Here is a 27,998-nt window from a genome sequence, read left to right as displayed (position 1 = left end):
TATTTCGATTTTTTACGTTATTTTGCCACGTTTATAATACGTTATTTCCAGAACGTTTTCCGAACGTTTTGTACAACGTCAATTAAATGTCTTTCTAAAGCGTTTAATTATTATTTCATATTATCAAAATGTTTTAACACGTAGCCTACTCTGGTTTAAGGCACTGTATGGTCGTAAATCCTGGGGACAGCGGGGACACGTCCGCATACACTTTGGGATATCAAATGTCACCCCACCCCGTTTTCGGCAAACACTTCCCTGGTCTAGTTTAGAATTGAAATTTTCTCGCGCTCCGCGTACTTCATCGAATTCAAATTCACCTTCATATTCACATCCAATTCACCGTGATTGGGGGCTAAAATAGTATAACAAGATTTGTGTGAATAATACGCGCATCTCCCCGTAAACTTGACCGGTAAAAAGCAATTTGTCTATGCCATACCCCCGATATCTGCTACGTCAGCAATTAACAGAAAGGAAAAAGAGGAGCTATCATGTCAGATGACTGAGGAAAAGGACGGAATCGAAGGATTGAAGAAAGTAAAAAAAAGACAAGATACACATGACAACGCCGACTAAATATTAAATCAACAGGGATTAAATAATTCCTTGAATTCTTATGACAACCCCCCCCCCCCCACATATCAAAGAAGAAAAAAGTGAAAGAAAAATTCCTTGTTGTTTATAGATAGCATTAAACGCCTTGATTTGGTATAAAATAGTGTAAAATTGCATATTTTTGCGCGCTTCGTGGGAAATGAACCCAAATGTGTATCAACTTTCACTTCAAAATATGAAACTTAATGTTCGCCTGCTGTGCGCGCATATAAATCCCAGCAATTATGAAGTCAATGATGTCTGTATATTGTTGATGAATACAAGTTTAACTGTTTAATTCTTTATTATATGTGCATCAATCAGGAAACATGTACCTAATTTGGCAAGTGTTTCACGCAGTCCTGTTTGGGGCATATACTCTAGGCCCTGCATAACAAAATTCAACAATATTCAATATCCAAAGCAATATCCTCACTACAATAGGCCCCCAAAACAGAACTCCCACCCCACATAATCGCAAATTGACACGAAAGCTTCATTCCATGAAGCATTTCTCTCGTATTTGATCATCATATCCCGTCCAGCTCACACTGGGCGCCCCATTCCTTTTTTAAAGGAATTTTTATTATTATAACAATCTCTTCATCACAGCACGGTTCAATTATATGCATTCGACAACATCACTTCTCGGACGTTGATCTCAATTTGTAGAGATAAGCTTTTGCAACCAACATTTTAAAGTCAGCCTAAGCCTAGCATAAGCTGCTGGTTAGTGAGGAACTGTGTCTTAGAGATTGTGATGTATGACCCGGTGTTTGACTTGCTTGACATCTTTAAGTGTGACCTATATAAAAGTTTTATGGTTTTGTGAATCGTCTGGCAACCCAAAATTCAAACCTGGAATGTGAAAAATTATACGTTTCACACGATCGTTTATGCTGGCATGCTGTTCTAAGGAATATACATCAAGTTGCTCATCAAAAGGAACTATTTGCATCTGTTTCTTTCAGTTCTACCAAACAAAGGTAAGATTGTATTTTATTATTACTATATTTGCATTAAACATGTTAAAGCGTGTATGTTTTTAGTCAATTTAATCAGTGAAGTTTTAAGTACAATGAGTAACATATGGCATCCACAATATAATGACGGTTGATGTAATTTGAATTCGAGGAAAGTCTTTAAAAGGTGAGGACTTAAGATGTTTTTAATAGGATATTGTTTTTCTAATTATTTACCATTCTTGACTTAAAAGTATGTTGTAAGGTTTGATGATATTCATGGTTTAATTCCGTATTGGTACTACTAAATAAAATACTTGTATGTTCGTGATGCATTCGTATAGCTGGCCTATTCGTCGTGATTGAAAGCTTTATAAAATTGCAATCTCAAAATTGAAAAAGATCGGCGATGTTGTCAGAATCGAAAGGCCGTGCCTACAATTAATTATTTGGTTGAAATTCAAGGTGGTTTATTGACTTGAGTTTTGTCTTGTTTGTCAAATTGTTATACCTATTTCATAAGTCTATCTGACATAATGTGTTAGATGAGTATTAGATTAGCATGACACTCATGACACTCGATCATCAGATCGTCGGACAACTTAGTACCTGATTTAATTACAAGTAGGCTATATTATTATTCTCATCTATATCATGTATATTTACACAGGCAAATTCCTGAAAGTAGTAAGAGAAGTCATCAAGTATAAAAACAGAACACGTGAGAAGTAACATTATTAATTACAAGTGCAAAAAAGAGTGGCCGTGGTTACCCAATATGTAAGCAATATGTGATTAATAGGGAGTATTTAGCGCCCAAAACCTCATAATTTGAATAATTACTTTAAAGTCAGGCAGAAGGGTTTACTGGAAATCCATTGAAATGATTATCATGTTGCCGGTTATTGCACCCAGAGGTGTATTTTGTGCACCCAGAACTTCACCTGTACCACCTCAGTCTTGACCTATGTTCTGGGTTAGTCACAAACTCCAAGTCCATGGTTAAAAACAACAGATGGTATGACCTATAAATCATATATTACCCAGAGAAGTTCAAGTACGCTAATTTTTGCCCTAAACAATGGAATGTTGCAGATGTTGGAATATTTATGAAATGATTGCAAATGAATAATGATGTATATTGATTGCTTGGAAGTGGAACACATTTGTTTTTATTTTTAGTGTAATTAATTAGGTTTGTGTTGCCTGAAAGCACTGAATTAAAAAAATCAAAGAGATCGATGACCAGTACGATTCTTTAGCCCTAGGTATGCATGCATAAGAGTTCAAAATGATTAAAAACAACAAGTAGAATTTTTTAGCTGTAAATTAAGACCAAAATCAAGTTCATGTAGCCCCTGTAGTCATTAATTTATTCAAGTTACACATGCGAAACGCCCTGTTCCCATAGACTTTGTGTGCTCCTCTTCCCCATCCTTCCCTCACAACTTTCGATCAACCACACATCTCCAGTAGTTGAAAAGCTACATTGTTCATATTTACAGGGTTGCTAATGTTAGTGGTGTTTTAGCTTTCAAATGACACCAAAACAAACTATGACATTTTATCAATTAAACAGATCACAATTTAAAATACATAACCCACCACCCTGTTTGGGTGGCGACTGGGAAAACGCATATCCATTAGTATTAGATTACCATCTCTTGTAATCTTAGTTGTTCTCCTTCGTATAAAGTTTTAAAAGCAAGACAATTACTTATTTTGTACATGTAACATGTCATAAAATCATATAGGCCTTAAGGTCTGGCAACTGCTGGTTCAGAAGTTTAAGATATTGTCCTTCGTTCTGTTGAAACATTTTTTCGATGTGCTAAGAACATTGTCGAAAAATATCCATATTCCATATTTTGCAACATTGAAGTTTATCATTTGTTTAAAGAGTGATAGAGTTACGCAATCTGCTGTTTAGTTAGTTATCAATTAGAACTTTGTAAAGAAACATGACAAGATAGCTTTTTATTGTACCTGATTGAAATACAAAAAAACTATGTCAATATTTTGGTGCACTCTTATGGGATCTAAAATGAGCGTTTATTGCGTTTCGACAGTATTTTTAGAGGGACATGAGAGCACCTCAGACCTATCGAATTGCATTCTGAATACGAAGCATGTCTTTCTGATATCAAATATTTTTCATTTTTTGAAAATCACAATATAATACAAATTTTATGACAAATTATAAAAAATTGATATAAATTCAAATTTTTGATATATAACAATCCTCGAAGTAAATTATATAAATCTAATGACATATTCTTAAAGTGTATGTAGCAGGAGGAAAAAGCCGACGGTCAATTGAAAATTTTGACCTTTCATATTGAAGATATGGATTTTTTTCCCAAAAGACTTTGTTTTGGGAAAAAAATCCATATCTTCAATACGAAAGGTCAAAATTTTCAATTGATCGTCGGCTTTTCATCCCACCTACATACACTTTAAGTATAAATCATCAGATTTGTAAAGTTTACTTCAAGTACTGTTAAATATCAAAAATATCAATTTTAATGATTTGCCATAAAATATGTATTACATTGCAATTTCAAAAATCAAAATTATTTGATATCAGAAGGACATTCTTCGTATTCAGAATGCAATTCGATATGTCTGATGTGCTCTAATGTCCCACAATAAATACTGTCCAAACGTTCATACCCCAGCCCTTAACTATAAGTTTTGCTTTTTGCAAAACATGCACATGAGGGCCGCATGTGGTTTTATATTAAAACTCCACTCAGCCAAAAATATTTCTATATACATGTATTTTAATATAGGAATATCGAATAGACACGAGAGGTTCTTTAAATATTTTAATATTTCTCAGGAACTGTCATTTTATACCAAACAATCATAACCTGTGCAAAATGTTCCTTGCCTCCACCCTATACTAGCTTTAAAAACAAAATTATGAATTAAGATGCAATTTTCGTGTGTTCAAAAGTACACAATATGAAATTGTGGTTGATTTACACAATTGAAGTACTAATAATCATGATCATTTATAAATAGGCCATAATTCAAAATAGGCCTATGTTTGACATTTTGCACTTGCGATGAAAATCACAATAACTTTATTCAGTTGTGGGTCAAAGTATCACAAGATACTGAACCATCAACAACGGCAACATCATAAACGATATTGACTTCCAAATTCCATGCGATAATGCATTAAAATATTTAGCTTTGATTCATATGTCTTTATTCCAGATACGACACCTTAGTCTTGTTGGAGGACATGATCTCAACGAAACCATCAGGAGGATGATGAGGAAGCTGGGAACGAACAATTTGTGGTCCTCCTACAGTGTATAGGGAGAAAAGGCAAGCTGAGCATTAAAGATAGCCCTTTCAAGTTTCTACAAAGTTATCGTCAGTAAGTTTCATAGGCCCAAGATACAATCTATGATTAACATAATATGTCAAATCACGCAGGCCTTTCCTTTTGGGTGAGAAAACAGATCCATAAGCTTCCATAGAGCTAAGATCGGCTAAGCCTAAACAGAATGCATATAATTTGTCATGCTGTCTGAACCAATCATAGTGGGTGTAATATACTCATATTCTGTGACTATAAAATTAAAATATGGATATTTAAATCTGACCCCTAAATCGGACATACGTTTCCAACTTGGTTTTTTTTTGGTTATTTTAGATTATATGTGTATACTTTATTCATAAACTTATCAAATAAAAAATTCCCCTAAGACCACAGACCGCACGTATGGTAACACGTCGACATGTAGGCTTTTGGAAAATCCTAATATTGAGATACAGACCGTTTATTTTGATAAAGGAGTTTAATTTAATACTGAACTCATATCATTTCCACCTTTCTATAGAAGCTTGCATGAAGAATCATCCTCAAGCTAAGGAGGTTGAGATAGAGAAGGGACTTGGAGATTATCTGAAAAGAACACCAAATCGTCCAGGTGGAAAAAAGTATAAAGTAAGTTCAAATATCATTGCTGAAATGCCAAATTCATTTATTTAATTCATGTAGGCCTAAAACAATGTCTAGGGATTATAATATAAGCACTCATTCTGGACACCACCTTGTCCTCTATTTGTAAACACGTTTAAATGCTAAACATGTTTAGGAATTAATATGTCTTAATGTGTTTAGATATTAAACATATGATGTTTTGAAATTTGACATTGGTGTTTAGGTTTTAAACGTATTTACAAATTGAGGACAAAAAAAAAGTGTTCAATCTCTAGACACTGTTTTTGCAGTGTATTACTATGTTTCTGTATCTGAATATCAAAAGTGCATAAATATTGTTCGTTTAATGTAAAATGAAAAAAATATCGCATATCGCACAGCTCATTTTCTTTTAAAAATAATGTTTAAAAAAATAATAAAGCATAGCACAAAGCTATTTTACCAAATGTATCTGAGACATACGTTTTTGTCCTTACATTTCACACACCTACGTGATGTTTCTTTCTCTATGGAGCATTTTTGTTTATTTTCACTTCTCTTAGGTTCAGTAGGGGCACCATGCCCCCTCCCCACACACACCCCCACGCGCGCATTATGATTTCGTTATGGTTTATACAGACCTTGAAAATTACTCAGAATTAATGATACTGATAATATAAATAAGTTGTCTGGATATCTAAGGGTGACCATAACCTGATAGTATTTTTTATTCATAGAATTTCTTATGCCTATTTATATATATTTTGTCATGGCTGCTATTTTAGTGAGCTGATAGATTTAAGGGGAATCGGGTTTCAGTTCAATTTAAAAATGATGTTTCCCAAAATGATGATCATGCTTATAAATAGATTGTTTTCCATTTTATTATCTATAGAAAGCTGGGAATGTGGATGCAGCGGTACCTGTAGGGGAATTGGAGGATGATGAGCGCGGCGAAAATGAACGTGGCTCCCAACAGGAAGAGGAAGAACAAGACTAGGGGACACATTGAAACTGAAGACCACAGGCACTGTACTGGTACGGTAAACATGCTAGTTTTACAACATTGTCGGACAAGGTGCTCACTGTCTATTGAAGTATATATATTCGATAAATATAAGGTTTAAGTTTAAAATAGCTGTGATTATATATCAGACTTTTATTTTAAAACATTTCTCATAAGCATGTTAAGATGTTTTTGTTTCTGGCGAAGTGACGTCCTAATCGGATTAACTACCATAGCAATAGATGAATACAATTTTTGAATAGATCGCTCTGCACTACAGCAGGTTGCACTCATCACCTGTCTTCAATCATATAATAGATTGAATACAATACCGCTCTTTTCAAACAGGCTAATCTTACAGGTGCAAGTGATTAGCATTTCTTTGACATAATATATGGTTCAATGCATCGGTACCGCATGGACGTTGTAGGCATACGGGGATACAGTCAAAATTTTATTCATCTATTGCTATGGTAGTTAATCCGACTAACTACGTCACTTCACCAGTGTATAATCACCTAGTATTCGCTGAGTGCGTTTCCACAATCGTTGATTTATATTAAGCCTTTTTTGAAGTATGGGGCACAAAGAGGAGTACTTTTATTTGGGTAATCTTTTGTATGCTGAAAGAAAGCATACACAAGATTACCCAAATAGAAGTACACCATCTCCATTTGTGCCCGTCATACTTCAAAAAGCTGCTTATTGCAGCGTCGAGGTCCGTTCAAACTACGCCGCAATGCAGTGCGATGCGGTACCGATAAATCGATTACTTTTTGCCTCAACTCAACGCTACTCGTCGCATTTCCAAGTTAAAATGTATTGAACTTCATTTATTGAAGTATTCTGCAGTGCGGCACCGCACCGCACCGCAATTGCGGCGTAATATGAACGGCCCTTTGGTCAAAGTTGCATTAAAGGCCATGTATGGCTTGCGACTTGACGCTCGAGGGACAAAGATGCTATAATCTGAGCCCGAATTAAAAAGACTAATTTGCGTCTGACATCCTGCCAACCAGACCGAAAATGTACTCGGACTTTTAAATTCTGCCTCAGATTATAGCGACTTATCGATTATAGTAACTATACCGTGATTTTAATTTGCTGTAAAACGAGAGCATACTTCCGCGATGTTCACAATGCGACTCAACCGAAGCGTAGGCCTACTATGTGTGCTTTACACGCCGTACGTGTTGTTATTTCTGTCGCCATACTCGCAAGTTGCGCCTTGTCAATCGCGCAAGTACGCTCTTGTCAACGGTTTACAGTTAATCGCTCTGCCCATCAGCAACGGAAGTGATGATATTATCTGTATGTTGTGTAAACAATGTAAATTAGTGGTTTTACGTTGTATTTGGGGACACTAGTAAAGAGGTAATAATTCAATTTGAGGAGTTTTATTTTATCTTTGAGACTAGACTATGCGTATTCAAATTATTTGACGTGTTTAATGACATTAAGGGATCTGGAATGAGCGTTTCGACAGTATTTTTTGTGGGACATGAGAGCACATCAGACATATCGAATTGCATTCTGAATACGAAGAATGTCTTTCTGATATCAAATAATTTTCTTTTTTTAAATTAACGGTATAATACAAATTTTATGACAAATTATTAAAATTTGATATTGTTCACATTTTGATATTAACAGTCCTCGAAGTAAATGTTATAAATCTAATGATATATTCTTAAAGTGTATGTAGCTGGGACGAAAACCCGACGATCAATTGAATATTTTGACTTTCCATATTGAAGATATGGAATTTTTCCCCAAAAGACCTATTTTTTTGGGTGTTTGGGAGAAAAAATCCATGATACGAAAGGTCAAAATTTTCTAAATTGATCGTCGGCTTTTTATCCTAAATAAATACACTTTAAGTATAAAACATCAAATTTATAAAGTTTTCAAAAAATATCAATTTTTAATCATTTCACATAAAATGTGTATTACATTGCGAATTAAAAAAAAAATCAAAATTATTTGAGAACAGAAGGACATTCTTCGTATTCAGAATGCCATTCGATATGTCTGATGTGCTCTCATGTCCCACAATAAATTTTGTCCAAACGTTCATACCCCATCCCTTAAAGGAACAACCAAAAAGATCGAGGTTTTTGGGAGTGGGTTTCAAATCTCAATGACGTTTGTAAAAATATTTCTTTTAAGAAGATAATTTTCAACATTTGTGGATTTACGTTTCTGGCAGGGAGGAGATGATGGCCGAAAACGAAAGTAGTTTCGTTTATAGGACTAATTTGCTCGTTAATGCTTTGGGTACCGGTAGTTCCTAGCACTCTGTACTCTGATACCTGTATGATGATTTTCCACTGCGCTCGCTGCTCGCTCCGCTCGCTGTTCGAGAGGCGTCGCGGTTTGAGAACGGGGCTAGTTCCATAAGGGAAATGCAGACTTATCATCTTTATAGGCCTACATTTAATCAATTTAGGTAATGAGCCGTGAAAAGGCTCGTGAACTGTACATTTGTCAATATTATGCCTAAAATAAATGCATAAATGTTCATGGTACTTTTATTTTACAGAATTCTGCCTTAAAACTTGGTCAATCAAAATGTATAACGTGTTGTTAATTCCGTCGCCATATATTCGTTGTGAGTTGCGACTTGTCAACATCGCGCAAATACGTTCTTGTCAAAGTGTCAAACCGGACCACGTTACTTTGCATAAATGCTAATTAAATTTGAGAGCGGCTAGACATTACGAACATAGTAGGCCTATGGCAAAATTCTACAAAATTAAAGTAAACCATGAACAATAATTATGACTTAATTTTAGCAAAGTGTTGGCAAAAGTTACGAGCACTTTCAAGTCTAGTCATCATCAACTCTCTAAGAAATAATTGTCCTCTCAGGAGAACCCGCCCTCTTAGATCTTGAACCTCTAAAAGGTTCTTTAGTTTGGGGTCATTTTCGATGGTCTTGGAACCATATTTGGTTCTTTAGAAAACCTCTAAGGGTTCTCCTGTGAGGACAACTTTAGAATCTTTTTAGAACCTTTATTTCTTAGAGTGTTAACTGCGCTTTGTACGTGAGAGTAATCAATTAAGTTTGTCGAATTTAACTGAAGACCGAATTGAAAACATTAGTTTGCGTCTGACGTCAGGGCAAAGGCGCGGTGTGATTGGTTGCTGACCTGCGCAGAACGGCATTTTTGGTCTGGTTGACAGGACATTATACGCAAACTAGTCTTTTGAATATTATTCTGTCTTCAATTATAAATAGTAACTTATATTTGAGAGTTTTCATGTATATAAATCATGTTTTAAAACTTTTTATCCTATAAATGTACAATAATCGGGTTTCATGAGTATTCCATCCATGCATATGTATTAAACAATAATTATTATAAATCGAGTAATAGAGTGTATAAACAGTCATCAATGGTCATGACAATAGTTGACTCGATACATGGTAACACAAGTTCCACATGTTCCATGGGGTGATTTTGCATAGCATGTTTGTATAAAATTAATTTATGTTTCAGCAGTATTTTCAACGAAAATGAATGAAGAATAGTATTCATACACAGGAATAAAGTTTAATGAATCACACATCAAATCAACATTAATTGTCTGGTGTGATTTATTATGTGTCGTGTAAGTCGTAAGTATCACTAATTTGCCAAACTAACTTGTTTCATGAATTTTGTATTGGCCTAATTTAATAATATTTGATATTTGTTTTGGACTTTTATTAAATTACATTTTCGCTTTATTTTCATTGTCTTAAACTAATAAAACATAGCACGTTTTCTAAACGTCACTAAAACGTCAAGAAAACGTTCTAAAAACGTAGTAGAAACGTAACATACGTTTTCTGGTGGTGAGTAATGCATCCTCCAATACGTTTTTTACGTTGCTATAACGTTTTCAGGACGTTTTGGACGTTTCTGCAACGTTCTTAGTACGTTAGTTGCGTGCTAGAACGTCCAATACGTTTTCTGTAGGTCCTGGATACGTCTTGGGTAACGGAAAGATAGGTCTTAAAAACGTCTTTTACGTTGCGAAAACGTTTTTAGAACGTCTTTTAATAACGTTTTTAAAACGTCAAAAACCCTCCACAAAATTACGTTTTAAAAACGTTTTATCAGAACGTCTAGAAAACGTCAACGGTACGTTCTCACAACGTTCAGAAAACGTTTTTTGGTTAGCTGGGTTAAACATGGTGAAATAATTAAAACAGACTCCAAAGATATCATCTTATACATGGATGAAATTACTCCAGATGGTGAGAAATAAATATTAATGGACCTTTAAGGGCTGTGCAATAATTATGAGCTCCCGGGGGTAAAATTTTCGAACGGCCCGCCAAAACTCGCTTGCCCCCCCCCCCCTTTCGGCCCGCCAAAAATCCTTGCCTCCCCTCTCGGCCCGCAAAAAATCTTTGCCCCCCCCCCCCTTTAGGCCTACATATGCCAAATTTTTATATGTTGCGAGCGCAGCGAGCAGGAAAATTTGCATATTAAAGCGTTTCCGTACTGTTTTCCTAAAAGCCTTTTTAGAGCGTTTTAGAATGTGTGCCAAAAATCTCTTGCCCCCCCTCTCGGCTTGCCGAAAATTGCTTGCCCCCCTTTTCGGCTCGCCAAAAATGTCTCCCCCCCAATTTTACCCTCCCCAGGGCTCATAATTATTGCACAGCCTCTAATTCTTTATAGTGTACCTACAATTTTGGTACCGGTCGCCGACCTAGCGCGAGGGGTTCGAATCCTGACCAACACAAACTTTCTTTGTTTGTTTTCTCTCCGTTTATTCCTTCATTCTTTCCCTTCCAGTGGGAAAAAAGCAGTTGGGTGTTAGGGCTAGACTATGCCCTCTGGGCTGCTCTGATCCTGCACCTAGGCACCACAGGCAAATGAATTCGATCTTATCATCGACCGTCGATGCTGGATCGATTATCAGCACGGTTATTCAGCGGTCTGCCAATTTGGCGCAGTTTATGGTGTTTATACGGAAGTGGGGTTCTGATTGGCTAATTGAATCACGTATCATCACATCGGCCCCGCATTCGCTGGTCAAGCTGCATCGCCTGACCTCGCTCTTTTACGCGATAATCAGACCGAGCAGACGTACGCCGGCGCTGAAGGAATATGCTGAATCGTATAATGCATAGTTTAATCAGAATTAATGGGGACATTTTATTCCGTCGATACATTAATAAGGATCTGACTAAACATGCCTTGTTGGTCGATCGAACAAATTTGGCTCCATTGCATTACTAGATGTTTTCCATTCTGTGGAGAACGAAGCATAGCATGCTTGACAAGGTCTGTTACTTTTTTTCAGCACCCAAGTTCTATCCAGATTCGAGCACTCCCGGAAGTGACCGTGTGGCCTACTTCACAGACTTAATGGAAACGATCGTGATTGAACAGATCTCGTATATGGATCAATGTGCTATCGACAACATACTCATGACTGTAAGATGCCCAATGGGTTCGACGTGAAGTATGCCAAACGTAAGTTATCATTTGTCTTAGTTTACAGTGATTTATAATTTGTTTGGGCTGAAACAAATACCACCATTGAAAAACATTCCTTTATCATTCATCTGTTGACCAAAAATTATATTTGTATTTTTATGTGCATAATTATAAATTTAAAATGATGAAACTAAACTATAATTATTTATCGTTTACACCTTGCAGAGACGTGGGATGTACCGGGTGACAACATGCGCAAATTGGCTGAAAGGCATCCCGACTTACGAGAGCATTACCTGGCCAAAATCAAAGTGCAGGAAGCCAGAGATTTGACTAGTGAAGAGAAATTGCTTGCTGCATTGAAGGAATGTGATTCAATTATGGGAGAGATTGAAGAAGAACTTGCCAAAAAATGGAATGGAAAATTTGGTAAGAGCATACAGAGAGTAAGATTTATGGTCATGTCGATAAAGCAATCGCATTGAGCGTAGCGTTTCTGATGACGTTTTTCGCGATTTTGTTTTATCGGGAAAGCGCCAGTCAGATGTCGATCAGAAGTCGCTAGCAACATGATCAACGGTCAATAGTTAAGTAAGTTAAGTTGAATCGAGCAACACAAATCATAGTAGCTGGTCCGATTACTCTGATCGCTACCAGCTTTCGATTAAGCGATTTGTCATTAAACAGTGTAAATAAATGGCTTCGACTATACGATCGCTACAATTATTAATAGTTTTCAAATATTTTAGTCGCTTATGTAAGACAAAAGGCGATCGAGGGTCTGAGATCTGACTGAGGTGGATCGTGTATAAAAATTGTACTATAATCAGGTATGAACATGACTTTCCACAATACTGTCATGGACCTGGATAAAGCACATAAAGTCTTCAAAGCATATCCCGCAAAGCATTCTCCATTATCTCCAAGAGGATTTTCTGTGAGGAACTTGCAGGTGGCCGCATATGCATTGTGGAAAACGCTATTGACGTATATGTGACCGTACAGCACGAATGAGCCGTAAATGTCCTCAATTGTATTCTGAGTTACAGTGTAAAATGGGCATGAAGGTCGTATTCATAGGTACCTCAATTTGATGAGATACACGTAGAACCAAATTGAAATACCTATGAATATGACCTTCATGCCCATTTTACACACTGTAACTCAGAATACAATTGAGGACATTTACGGCTCATTCGTGCTGTACGGTCACATATCGTCGTCCTAATCAACATTGAGTTTCAAGGCCCTTGTTACAGTATACAGGTATAATAATGATTGATTTGCTGCAATTTATCTCATTGACATTACAGTAACATTATTATGTTTGTGGTTTCATCCTATTGTTTCCTTCTTCATCTCTCCTTATCCTCCTACTTCCTGCTCATGCATTTTTCCACCTCCGTCTTTCTGTCATTCCATCTCCTTTATTTCATTCTTCGTCTTTTCCATTCCGCTCCCTCCTCATTACCTTGTTCTCCTACCTTTCCTCTTCACGTTTTACAGATAACTTCACCGATTCTGATCCTTGGCTTTGTTGCAATCATTTCACCGTGGCTGACATCTACCTGGCTACGATCTTACACCGTCTTGTTCTAGCAGGACAAGTGAAACGAATGTGGGGTGATGGCAAACGGCCATATCTTGCGGCTTACTATGCTCGTTTGCAACAACGGAAAAGTTTCCAAAGAGCATGTGGAAGCGCTAATAACTTATTTCTAGCGGTTGCGTTACCTAAATTGAAACATCAGATGAGGAAGGCGTTCCCGCGTTTGCTGGGATTTTCTGTGGTTGCTGCTGTATTGGGATTTGCTGTATATGTGCAGTATAATGGGTTTCCTTCTTGGTGGCCAAATGATTTGAAACTTTAGGTAGACGTCAAATGACAGATGGCTGGAATAAATGCTTATGACTTTTAATTTAAAAAAACAAAAACAAAAAAACAATATTTCAAACATAAAACTTAGCCAAAGAGTTCCCATAGCCTAGAAAATCAACATAAGTCAGAGCCTATATAGCGAATTTAAATTTAGGATAACGGATGAAACTTGTATTTTACGCACAAAAATAGTACTTTTGTAGTAGGTCAGGGCCTAGCTATCGCTAGTGGAAATTCAAAGCGATGAGAATTGGACAAAACTGTGAGAATTGAAAATTTCTCCATTTCTATTAAACTTTCTCATCCAAATGAATGAGAAATACTAATAACGTGTTAACAACCTGACTCCCGTGTTAAATTTTCTTATTTAAAGCTATGTGGCAGGTGGTTGACATGATAATCAGTATTTCTCATTCATTTGGATGAGAAAGTTTCATAGAAATGATAAAATGTTAAATTCTCTTTACTTTTGTTCTATGCTCATTGCTTTGAAAGAATTCCCATTATATACTATAGTGTTTGTGTGCGGGAGGGGGAGAAGGGTGGTGGTCTGCAAGGATTGTATAAAAGTATGTCACTCATGTGGCTAAAGACGTAATATGAATCATTATTATTATTATTATTAAAGGCATTTATAAAGCGCCTTTACTAAAGGACAAAGCGCTGTACAAAACAAAGCAACCTTTAGAAATACAAAAAACATTAATCAAAACCTTAAAAATACACACATAGCATAATTAAAGAAATAGTTAAAAATATGATACATGCAAAGCAATGATTACCATCCATAAAATAAATACCAAAATAAAAACAGAAACCTTATATAATGTAGGCCCTACAGAAGTAAAAACTATTATGAAACATGACATGTGTATTAAATGGTTTCAAAATTATTTAACAGATATACCCCACTGTACTAACATCAATGGTTTTACTTCTGACGAAATGTCGTTGCGATATTCCTCAAGGATCAATCCTGAGACCAAGTTAATTTTTATTCATAATGCATATAAATGGTTGTTCCAACGCAACCAGTGTGCATGTATGCGGATGATACCACAATGTACCATATTTATGTAAATGACTATTACCGGTAATAATGATCTCTCTAATGTAAACAACTGGCTTGCACGCAATGTAAGTAAAACAGAGTTTATGATATTTGGCTCGAAGCAGAGATTGACCAGAATAAATGATGATGATGTTTATGTGCATGCTAGATAGGTACCTTTTACTATAATCATGATAATGGCCTCTATGACTGATAGGTCAAACAGTTTGGTCTTTGCGGGTGGGGGGTAATGAGTTTGATTTGCTAACTCGATCCCCCCCCCACACACACACACACATTTCAACTAGTATAGAATTGACCCTTGGTCCGGTAAACACAACATTTCACACTTTGCGCTAAAATATTGTCAAATTGAAAATTGGCCAGGTAAACACAAAATTTCACCTTTATCTTGGGCGAGAATAGTATAAAATTGGATCGGTAAAAACAAAAATACCTTTACACCTTTTTTGGCGTGAACTGGTTGGCAATGCATTATACAAAAATGAATAATAAATGTCGGCCATCTTTGGCGCCATCTATCAGAACTAGGCATATAATTTCTATTAAAAATATCATTAATATTTAAAGGAGTATTTCATGATCTCATCATCCTCTTTTTATGACGTTTTCCAGTAGATATTTACCAAAAAAGCTTTTCCCCAAAATATCAGTTTATTCCGATTTTGCGTTTGCGAGTTATACATGATTATGTGCAACGGTCTGCAACATCTATTCATCTATTGTTTCCGATTAGAGCGTTGACATATTGGAAAAAGCAGGTTGAACTACCGGTCTTCTCAAAGATACTAATCTGACAGGTGCGAGTGATCAGCATGATATGGTTCAATGCAGAGGTACCGCGTGAACGTTTCCCGTGCAGCGCGTTATATTCAAAAATGGTTTATTGATATGACCACTTGACGTCATTGCCCGGCAGTATGCGCACGCATTATGGCACTTTCCATTGTTCTTTGCCCTGCAGTGTGCGTGCGCATCGTAGTTTGCTCAGGGCATCCAGTTATATTTCAAATAAAATATGACCGAAGTTCCATGGCAAATTATAATTTCTGACGCTTGTTGACTCTTTCAACCTCTACGATTTATGATACAGACTATTTTCAATTATCAAAATATCTTTATTAGGTTTGCAGGAAATGACAGGAAAATACATACAACAATAAAATAAACATGATCAACAATCATCCCTTTTCTAACAAAATCCTAAAACACTCTCTCTAAATAATTATACTTCGAAATAATAACACCTATTCGTTTATTCATTATAAACCTCTCGCAAACTGGAATGTGTATGTGGTGAATTGTAATTTTAATAACCGATATATGGAAACAAACAGGTACTATAACATTATTCAAAATCAAGAATAATATCAAACAAATCCTCCTACTCGAACAGTTCACTTAATTTAGGCCCGGGATTTAGGCCTGCATTATGATTATAGACCTAAGGTAAAAATACTTGATGAGATAACAAGAAACCTTTCGTGCTTGGCCACTGTAGTGCTTGGCTGATCCTTGCTGGATGAAGGTCAATATTGATCTATTATGTGAGTGAAATCAAACACCGTGTCCTCGTTGCTACTCCCATGTAATCGAAGGTCGTAAAAATTAATCCGATAACAATAGAGGGTATTCATTAATACACTTCTAGTGCCCGTTTCTATTCATCGTTATGTATTCTTCTCCCGTGCATTATTTTTGCGAACTACCGTTCATAGCCCAAATTATATAAACCTGCACGCTAAACAATGCATTATCTAAAACCCGCACGCTAAACAATAGATTCTAGATAATACGTGCACGCTCAAATACTAGAAATACTACTTTCACATAACTATATAGTAGAGTTAGGTGGCGCTTTCGACACAGAGGTCACATAACTATATAATTGTCTGTTCGGTATATATACCATCAAAAAAGTACGAATATACATTCTGTGGTGTTAAAATGGTATAGTTACAAACGGTGTTCTATTTTGCAAATATCGTTGTCATAAATTATGATAAATGACCTCAAATAAATCAAACATCAAATGAGAATAATCGAGCTTCTATTAATAAACAAAGGGCCAAAAACAGGTGGATCATAATTATACAAGATGACACCATTGCAAAAAATTCAGCATTTTATAAATGAAATACATGTAGGCCTATATCTAAAATAACATGGCCGGGCCTGGGAAAAACACACTAGCGCATAATATCATGATCATGCTTTATAATACTGAACAAATTGTAAAATCCCAATGTCGTGTTTTAATATAAGTAGATTTTTTAAAGTTCAAATTATAGAGCTATAAAGTCCAGTTGATATGGTTTTTTTCTCATCTCAATTCACCGTAGTACTAGTCGGACATCTAAATTGATCGTTTCCAGGTGAACTGGTTCAGTGCTCTCTGTGTTCGAAACCACGATATTAAATGATCACAACATAAAGTCAATTGGTTACAAACCATGCGTGAATAAGTTACTAAAGTATGACGTATGACGCAATCGATACCATTGATAGTTAACTTATACAGGGATTGATTTTCTTTACCAGTTAAATTTTACCTAGCTGGTCAATGACCTGACGGTGTTTTTAAAATGTAAGATATTTTCCCTAATATTAAAACTAATATAATGAATGCAGCAATTAATATTGCCTATTGTTTTAATACACTCAAAGTGTATGACGGATAATGTACACGTGCAAATGCATTCGTCAAGATAATTGCACTTGCCGTGGAGTTATTAACTACACGGCGCGTGCGATTATCTTGACTAATGCATTGCACTCAGTTCATTATCCTTATCCTACATCATTGATGTGGTTGCTCAATGCTCATGCATAAAATTCTTCCACATAGGCTGTTTAGCTTAATCATGTTAATCGGGAAGTGACCTCTTGAAATGATATCATCACACTGATCAGAATGATCTTTATGTTATTACAGTGCGGCCCACATAAAATGTTCAACACAAAGTGAACGATGTTATAACTTGGAGGGCTAACAAACCAACACCGCCAAATTCGACTGACGTGTGTACAACGTGAGAAGCTATGAGGAAATGGAACACTCGTTGTCTGATAATGCATGTGTTTATGGTTCGGATAGCGGTTACTTAGCAGCTCTCGTTCCGCTTGGGTTTATTGAATACACTCTATATATAGTCATCAATATGTCGTTTCAGTCCTGGCTGAACTATAGGGTTCAGCTATTATTTTTTAAATAATTCTTTTCCCCCACGCAGCTGATTGGGGTGGTTACGGGTCGTTTAAAAACCACTATCCTCGAAATGAGGATATCGAACATAGGCCCCCGCAGGTCTACAAAAAAAACTGCTAACCGCGAAATATGGATATCCAACTAGTTTGCCCTCGAAGCTGTAAAAAACACTCATCGCGAAATATGGATATCCAACTAGTTTGCCCCGCAGGGCTACAAAGAACCACAAACCGCGAAATATGGATATCCAACAAGTTTGCCCCGCAGGGCTACAAAGAACCATTAACCGCGAAATATGGATATCCAACTACTTCGCCTCGCATGGCTACCAAGAACCACTTACCGCGCAATATCTTTTTACCTCAAAAAAAGAATTAATATCTACCAAAACACGTTTCAAAACGTCAAAAGGGGCCAAGTTTAAAAAATCTTTCCTGTGTGGCTTTTCACCCTTTTTTTAACTTGGTCCCATTTATGAAAGTTTCTAAAGACCCATACGAAGTCATCTTTAGGCTACTTGTTTGTTTTCTTAGTTGTCAGTGTTCATTTTGTAGAGTAAATTAATTAATGTTCGTGCTTGATTGAAGTTTTTCCGTAAAGACGTTATAATGTATTTTGATTTAAGCAAAAGTAGCAAATACTCACTTTGTTAAATTCTTCATCGTTTTGTGCGATCCTGCGCCTTATGTACAGATGTAGGGCCTATAATATGTAACAGGTTGACAGACAGTCAATTTGCTAAGTATATATAATACTCTACTACTCTTTATGAACACGCAATATAATGAAACATAAACCTTCAAATGTTTTTGATAATACATAGCCTACGTCATATTGCACCGCTTTCGAACAGTCTTAAACCTAATTGTTGCATGTAGAAATTAGGACTCATTCTTCGTGTTATTACGGTACCACTTTACTGAATGGGACCAAGTTTAAAAAAAGGGTGAAAAGCCACACAGGAAAGATTTTTTAAACTTGGCCCCTTTTGACGTTTTGAAACGTGTTTTGGTAGATAGTATTTACTCGACCATCCGCATCAGGAAGTATTGTCCAGCAAAATATTTGCCAGTATGCCTAATTTGTGTTGAAACCCTACTGTCGAAACATTACGTTATTATTTATGAGAACTATAAGGTTTTCTAAAATAGGCCCAGCTTATATAAATACATTCCTTGTGTATTTATTTATTTATTTATTTATTTATTTATTTATTTATCTATTCATTTATTTATTTATTTATTTATTTATTTATTGTGCGAATGGGTCTGAGAAGGTGTATGCCTATAGGCCTATTATAAAACGACACATTCATTTTCAATTTGTTATTTCGTTTTGTTTGTTGAAACAAAAGAACTTTTATACAAGAAAATATTATTTAAAACAATCAGGTTACAGAAAACATTTCTTGTAAAGTTACTGTATCTGAAAATGTCAAGCGAATGCTGATATTCTTGGGAAGGAATGGTGGTATTAAACAAAACTCAATTTACATTGTAAACCAGTTGAAATGACGAAATCCATAATTTTAATGTCCTTGTTTAGGAAAAAAAATGCTCAGAATAATGTTATGCATAAAACGTACTCGCGCCATATAATTTCGTGTAACAAAAACCAGTGGACCATCATCACCTATAGAACCTATCCAATAACCGGAACGGTATAACAATTGAAATGGCAGGACAGGTTGTTTTGCTAAATTGGATAGGGTCTATGCCCTAAGTTGAGAAATGGACCGTCCCACTCGATTTGTAAAAAGGTCGCGAACCCTTTCGGTGGACCCAAGTAACTGCATGCCCAAAATGAGGCAAAATTGAAAAGAAATGGGGTTTTAAATTGAACTTGGGAATTTGAAAAGTATAAATCACGTTAGATCTAAGGCTGTGCTAACACTTTTCTTTGATGACTTTGGCCACAAGTTTTTATTTTTTCAAATATCTTAAAAATTCAAGAATCTAAGCTAATTGAACAGACAGTAATGAATGTTATTATGGTTCCCGGGTCATTGAACATCCCCATTTCTGGTGGATATCTCATTTAAGGGTAGGCCTACACGCGGTATTGTTGGTCGAAGCAGAAAAAAATAAAAATCGATTTTCATTATCTAAATCAATATAGGGCCTATTATTGAAAAATAACACTTTGATGTTTTGCAAAAGTTATTTCTACAAATCATAAACTTTGTCAAGTTGCTTGATTTATTGTTAATGAGTTATTGAGTTATGTACGCAGTTACAAAAGTGTCGTTGTTTCCCTCTTTACAACATTACTCAAGAACCATGTGACCTACTTTAAGAGTATAATCTGTGATATTTAAATTCTTCTACACACTCGCTATGAAATGGTCAATGCATTCTTTGCCAAAGCTATATGCTAATACTAGTAAGAGCAAGTGATGTAAGTAAGATAGGAAATAGGCCTAGAGGCTAAAATATTACACTGGGCTAATTGGGATATTTAAAAAAATATATTTATAGCTAAGGGAATGGTTACCACGAAAAATGTTTACCCTATTTTAATATCTTGACTCATTAGCCATTATGGATATCATGGGTCATGAGTCACTTCTAACTGTGGTCCAGGTCCTGATCTGCTGTAGCTTGCTGTGTCCCAGCTAAGTCAAACTGCCCTCATCAGTCCTACGTCAACAAATGAAGCGTGTCGAGTAGCTTTGCAAATAATTTACTAGTTTGACAAAATATAGCACACACGCCCACTACAGAAAATATGCACACACACTACACTACATGTACAGTACTGAACTAGTAAACTATTAGTTCGTTTTGGTTTTAATACCAATACAATGTACTTGCATTTCAGTTGAATTTTACTACGTTCAGGACACTACCTGTTGAATGTATCGAGACAGTGAGACATGCTGCAGCTACATGTAGGCCTATGTTCATAATGTGGATTTAAGTTATATTTCAAAAGAATATACCCGTGTTTTATGTCACAGGTGCAAGGTGAGTGATATATTTATATTTTTAGGCCTATATATATTAATATAAATATAAGTAAAACAAATCGAGGGACCGAAGGTCATGATTTAATTTAGGGGAGCTTGGTGCCTATGCATAAACTACATAGGCCTATGAAGTATCCCCTTGATATAAGGAAATATTAGCTATTAAGATAGCTAATATTTTTGTATGTATAAAAATGTCTCAGATTAGAAGTGCCAGAAGCATTCTTCTAATCTATGATTAGCTATAAATTAATATGATAAGTGGTTAAAATAAGGATGTAAATGATCTGAGTGAGAGTATTAGACCCCGGGTGAACTAGAAATACGCTAACCTTCGCACCCGGAAATTTAAGAATAGTGATTACCTTTAAATTGTAATACTGCGCAGCAAACTTTTAATAGGTGATATGGTATATAAACATGTAGGATAGGTTTTCTATTTGTCAGTATTGAACTTGGCATACAAGTCATTGTGACAAAAAATGACCCGCGGGGGCTCAACCTTGCACACGAACACCTACCTATTCATATATTACACATGTTTTAGCATGGCATACCATTCACGCAGAAGTCAAATGGTTCTTTCAAAAGTTTTTATCATTAGACCGCGCTGCCTTGACTATCTTAATAACCACTGAACTACTCCTGTACTGTTTGTGCTCATTTGAACGCGTGGTCTGCACACGCACTTTTAAAACACCTGGCTATTCCAGAAAAATAGAGCACTCATTTTTTGGAGTTCAAAAAATATTTTCCTGTTTTGCCAAATGAAACATACTAGTAGCTATTATCCTATAAATCCTTAATTTAGCTCTATATAAACTAGCAATAAAAGTCAAATTTTTGCAATTTGAGGGGATAGGCCCCATAGGCCTATGAGCCAAAAACATGTAATTTTTCATGTTTTCTTACAATTGTACAGGCTGTATCAAAATGATTGGTACACAGTTCTCAGTTTTGATGGTTTGAAAAGCCTGCTACTGCCAAATGCAACATTGGGTCTTCTTGCAATGACCATGGTTAATAGTAGTTATTTACTGTTTATGACATTACAATCAGCAAATTATGCGGATCCTATGTTGCATTTTGATGTGGCAGTCATGTCCATATCACTAGAAACTGATGGGTATCAATCATTTTGATACAGCCTGTATAGTCACAAAATTCTAAAACTTGGCATAAGTCTAACTGTCTAAGCATTCAAACTCCTGAGTATAGGCCTAGATTTAGCTCATAATAACTTTGATATTTGGTTTTGAAAAAAAGTAGGCCTAATGTTCTCCAAAAATTAGAATGCATAACTTGAAATTATAGTCTTTGTTCAAGTCTTAGGGCTTCATTTTCACAGCATACGAAAAATGCCATAAACACGCATGTATTTGGCCCTTATTTCCCCAAATTGACCAAATATTAAAGTTTGACTTTCATTGCTACTATCTAAATATATAAAAAGGATTATGATTTAGCTAGCCTATGTTTCATTTGGCTAAATAGGATAATGTTTTTTAATTAAAAAAAAAACTATAAAAAGTAGGCCCCTAGTGCTTTATTTTTCTGGAATAGGGAGTAAAACTATAATCATATCAGTACATATCGGGTTAATCGAATAACAAAATGCACTGTACGTGTGCAGGTAAGAAAATGTTCTAGTTCACCAACTCCATATTATTCCCAAGTTTCCGCCTACGAATTACAGCTCAATTTACTTGCATTGTATTTATTTTGTACACAAATGGCAAGATATATTTATTTCGGCATGGTGCGCATGAATTATTGTGTAAAAATAGTTCGATGCGCATTTTTGTGATAAAAATTATTGGTGTGTAACACTGTGTGGCCATTAAAATCATGTTGGGGCTATACAGTTATTATTATTAGAAAATATATAAGTGGGATATATTAGATCAAATAAAAATTCGTTTCGCGTCCGCCTCCTTCTCACTTTCTGGGATTAGTCCATATTTTTTTTTTCATTTTTAAGTAAAATGTTAATGCCTATAAACAAATTTACTAAGTCAGCATGAATCACTCAACTGTTTTTGTGAAACTCGAAGGAGTCTAACTCCTCATAATCTTAAATTTTAAAAAGAAGTCTCATCGTTTTCCTGGGAGATGCTGAAAATTGCTAGCAATGTCAATTTTACGTGAAAACTGCTGTATTTTGACAATTGAGCAAAAAAAATCCCCCTCCTCATTTTTCCAAAACTTGGGTGTGGACGTGAAAGAAATTACTATGTTATGTACACTCATATAGAAATTGTTCGTTGGCATTACACAGTAAGTTGATGTAAGTCGTTGCGTCAACTTTCCGAGTAATGCCAACGCGTACAATTTTTGAGTAACGCTGACTCGATATCATTATGTTGGTCGCACTCATTTGCACTTACTTTATTGAGTTAAAATGAAACTAGCTTAGGTTAGCCTAATTTTCTAGAGCTATAGTATACGAAATTTTGCACTGATTACAAAAATAAATATTTGAATACTGTTAATTGTGCAGAAAATGATCCAATTACGTGAATTAAGTAACAAAGTACCAAATTGGAATAACTCAAAACAATAAGTACCAGTAACTTAATATGAACGAGTTAGGCCTACATCAACTTGCATGTTGAGTTACAATAACTCAACTAATTGGTTCTTTGAACCTTGTTTATTTTTCTAAGTTCCCTGAACTTGAATTCAGAAGTTGGCATTACTTAAAAGTTGACGCAACGACTTACATCAACTTTTTAAGTAATGCCAACAAAGTTGATTAGTTGACGGAACTTTTTGAGCTTTTTCAGCATTTTTAAGTTCGGATAACTAAAATGAATTTTGTTTTGGCAACTTTTACACTATTTTTGAGTTGTCCAAACTTACTCCTTTTGAATTGCGCCAACAAGGCGAACAAGTCATTTCTATGAGTGTAGCCTTAACATGTTATGTAGCCTTAAAAATGAGTATAAGTTGCAGTGTAACTAAGTTGTGTAACTCAATATATAACTTCCTGCTATATTTTGTTCGGGAATATGGCCAAAACGGTAGAATAGCAACTGATCGAAATATCGAATGCTATACTTCCTCAAAACTTACCCAGATCATCATGCAAATAGGCCTATGTTTATAGGACATCGTATAGGTCCTAATATAGGCCTACATTTAAGGGGGTACTACACCCATGTGGTAAATGTGTGAATATTTTTGCATTTTTCTCAAAAAATAATTACACACTGGTAACAAAAGTTATGTATATTATTGGGGCAAGGAATCCAATTACTACACTGAAATTTCAGTGACTCAAGACAAGCGGTTCACTACGTATATATGATAGGAAATGAGGTACATCCTATTGCGGTACCTTATTTCTGATCATAAATGTGGCTGGACGCGGCGAATGAGCCGTAAACTCGGCAAACTTCATTTCGAGCTACAGGTGAAAATATATGCAAATCTCGTATTTTGGCGAAGTTGAGATTTTTGCAGATTTTAAATGTTTAAGCTTTCCTCTAAACACATACAAAGTTTTATTTTAAAGAAATAAGTGGAAATATGAAATAATCTACATTTTCTGAGGCCCATCTGATGAATGGTCATTATGCTTCCCTAACTTTGAACGTGTTTTTCTCGGTTTCGTGTTTTGATTCATGACAACCTATAACAAGCCATAACTTCGCTTCTGATTGTCATATGAAGTTCATTGAGGTGTCATTTTAATCCCTGAAACATGCTCTTTGCAAATATGCAAAAAAGTAAAAATGACCAGAGGGGGACTTTACGGCTTATTCGAGGTGTCCAGGCACAAATAACAAACCGCTTGTCTTGGGTCACTGAAATTCCAGTGTAGTAATTGGATTCCTTGCCCCTTATAAATATACATAACTTTTGTTTCCACTGTGTTATTAGTTTTTGAGAAAAATGCAAAAATACACAAATTTATCGAGGGGTGTAGTACCCCTTAATATGAAATGTACATGTAATTTATAGGATTATCTGTATAGGCCATGCAGTGTTGGGGTAGGGTGTACCGGGTTACATTCGCTGAAGTTGATTTTTTTAAATAAAACCTCTGTAAAATTAACTTTTTTGGGGCTAATTTGAAGGTTTTAACATGCCATGAAAAATGTCTTTTGTTAATTTTCCTTTTAATTGGGACCTTAGTGGGTACATTTAGGTTCATTTTCCTGAAATATGTCCTTTTAATGTAGACCGGCATTGTGTACCCCAAAACACAAAACATTTTCGACATCATTATTAGAATAGGTTGTCAGGAAACGTTTAAATATCGGGTTATAAAACGTTTTCATAACATTCAAAAACGTTTTGTAATAACTTACTGCAAATATTCTAACATAATGTTATTTAAGGGTGCAAAAATATTTTACAATAACATTTTGAAAACATTTAAAAATATTTTTGTAGTGTGTTTTCATACAAAACGTTTCAAAACGTTTTTTTGACCTTTAGGCTATATAACCCGACATTAAATGTTTTAAATTTTGTTTTACTTAAAACCAAAACGTTTTAAAAACGTTTTTTGTTGGCTGGGTATGTCTATAGAGATAATAATAATTATATTATGCCTATATAATATACCGTATATCTATATTTGAATCTTGAAGTACTTAGAATAAATTTTTACTATTAAGTAATTAAAAAACGGACTTTGATTGCATATAGTCAATCAAAATCAGTAGAAGTATATTATGTATCGATTGAATTCGTGTTTATTGGGTTAACTGGTGCATGTACGTGTATAGGCCAATGCATAATGATAATGTAATCTTCCAATTCCGGTTTCGATTGTTTTGTAGTAGCCAAGATGAAGAATTGATTCAGTTTAGTATAGCTTTAATAATTAATAATAAAGTTTGAAAATATATCATCGTCATCATGAAAATCTTAAATCTTTATATAGCGCGCTACGATATATGGTCATATTAGTAGTGTCAACAGTTTCGTCGGGCCCGCGGCATGGCCAAATAAACCGGCGGCGCAGCTTCCGACGCTTCCCTAAAAAATGAAGCAGGCCTAACTTCTATGCCGATGATATAAATTGATATTATATTTACCACATTTTACAAAAGCTTCCTGTTCCTTTTAATGGATCAGTTGCAACAGCTTTAGTAGGCCTATATTTATCATGTATGATAATAAGAAAATAATTATAGAAACGCACACTCACTGCAACCATAGGCCTTAGGCCTATGCTGCAACATGATGTCCATACCTGGAGGGGGATTCATGTGCCACGGTTTTGGGGTACCTTTTATAACGATGGGAGGGTTTTCACTCAGTGGAGACCAATGCGCCCAAAAAATGACCTTATAAAAATTCCCTTTAAAAGGGAAGGCCAGCCTCAATGCAGAAGAGGTCTTGTAAATAGTTTGGGTCACCGTGAAAGGCATTTTTAGGATCACGCTAACATCCATGTTACATGACAGTTCACCAAACCATCAATGGTGAGAACATGCACACTGAAACAGCAAAAAACATTAACTCCTATAACTCCTGTCAACTCTTTAATTCATTACTCCAAATGGTTCTGTATTTTTGTCTTTACTGCATTTTTACCCATGCTTATTATTAAAATCAACAAATACACTGCAGTTGTATGTTAACTCAACTTACATGCACATTTTATTTTAAAATTATTTCGCAATGTATAGTTTACTATAAAGTAGATAGTGGCAAGCACATGATAAAGGACTGATCATTCACTACAATCTTCACTTTTAAACTGTATTTTTTGAATGTGTTGGTTGTTAGTCCGAAACTCCTGCAAAGCTATGGACATGGCATCTAACCTACTCCATTCTGTAATAGTCTGCATTGTGTGTTTTCTCAGTCTTCAATCATTTTGTTGAATGTAATTTTATGAATCAAATAAAAAAGATAGAAATTGGCCTCACTTTAGTTATGTGTCATTTTACAGTATTTATAATTTATAAAGTAAGACAATAATTTATTTATTTCTATAAGTGCATGTCAAAATATGGGATATATTGTTCAATATTATAGCTAGCCCCTAAAAACTTTATTTTCAATCGGATTTTTCCCGTTGAAAAGACAAAACTGATGTTAAAGATAGCAATAATATCATCAATAACATTTTAAGTCAATTTTATCCATAAAACGATACAGGATAGGATAGATAATTACTTTGACTTCAATGTGGTCCATATAATGAAGATTTTGATACTATATATACAACATTATTAGATCTGTTATCAACATATCAATTATGCACTCACAGGCAACCAAACATCATGCTATGCTCAGTAGTCCACTGATATGACCTCGTGATCATTCCCCCGCTTTGACCATGTCATTTTTTTGATATGCTGATTGCTGAACAAGTTTATGTTTATATGTGTAGGCCTAACCTATGATAACTTTTTAAGTCATAATTAATTCAAACATAACTTTGGCAATACTCAATCGTTTTCGTTCGTTGAAACGGCAAAACATACTTTCTTTTCCTTGCAAATCGAATTAGCAGACATCAAAACCATTTCCACCACGAGAAGTAAAAAAAAAAATTCATACCAATAGAAGAAGGCTATAATCTTAGCTAATCTTTAGTGTACACAGACCCCATCTCAGAAACAGGTACCAGCCCTATGGGCTGGCGAAAAGGACCCAATTTGTACTCAGCTTGTGTAAATATTTAATCAATATTGAGTTAGGGGCTGGGCAATAATTATTATCCCCCCCCCCCGGGGGGGGGGGAATTTCCAAACGGCTCGCCAAAAATCGCTTCCCCCCCCCCCCCTCGGCCCGCCAAAAATTCTTTGCCCCCCCCCCTTGAACATGCCAAATTGTTGGGATCCCAAATTGCAAACCTTAATGGTCTAAATAGATGTATGTTGCGAGCAGGAAAATTTGCATATTTAAGCGTTTCTGTACTGTTTTCCTAAGCCTTTTTAGAGCGTTTTATTAAAAAGGC

At 35.4% G+C, this 27,998-nt stretch overlaps 3 protein-coding genes across 3 annotated transcripts in view; all 3 read left to right on the top strand.

The window, feature by feature from the left end:
• The first annotated feature begins 1,493 nt into the window (after positions 1 to 1,493).
• On the top strand, positions 1,494 to 6,536 carry LOC140172788 (uncharacterized). Its single transcript, XM_072195915.1, has 4 exons — positions 1,494 to 1,583; positions 4,785 to 4,886; positions 5,371 to 5,523; positions 6,395 to 6,536. The coding sequence occupies exons 1-4, from the start codon at positions 1,494 to 1,496 to the stop codon at positions 6,497 to 6,499; spliced, it is 450 nt and encodes a 149-aa protein (XP_072052016.1). The 3' UTR covers positions 6,500 to 6,536.
• A 4,143-nt stretch (positions 6,537 to 10,679) lies between these two features.
• LOC140136285 (ganglioside-induced differentiation-associated protein 1-like) lies at positions 10,680 to 14,149 on the top strand. Its single transcript, XM_072158012.1, has 4 exons — positions 10,680 to 10,751; positions 11,807 to 11,979; positions 12,169 to 12,372; positions 13,450 to 14,149. Exons 2-4 carry the CDS (start codon positions 11,913 to 11,915, stop codon positions 13,812 to 13,814), a joined length of 636 nt encoding a protein of 211 aa, XP_072014113.1. The 5' UTR covers positions 10,680 to 10,751; positions 11,807 to 11,912; the 3' UTR covers positions 13,815 to 14,149.
• A 6,692-nt stretch (positions 14,150 to 20,841) lies between these two features.
• LOC140136284 (cytoplasmic FMR1-interacting protein 1-like) overlaps positions 20,842 to 27,998 on the top strand; it is a 31,093-nt gene continuing 23,936 nt past the window's right edge. Inside the window, exon 1 of the mRNA XM_072158011.1 lies at positions 20,842 to 21,068. The gene's annotated coding sequence lies outside the window, so the exon portion shown is untranslated. The remainder of the gene's footprint in view (positions 21,069 to 27,998) is intronic.

This window comes from Amphiura filiformis, chromosome 16, assembly GCF_039555335.1.
Source record: "Amphiura filiformis chromosome 16, Afil_fr2py, whole genome shotgun sequence".
NCBI classification, from domain to species: domain Eukaryota; kingdom Metazoa; phylum Echinodermata; class Ophiuroidea; order Amphilepidida; family Amphiuridae; genus Amphiura; species Amphiura filiformis.
The sequence above is the reverse complement of the archived record's forward strand: the minus strand, read 5'-3'. Positions and strand labels throughout refer to the sequence as shown.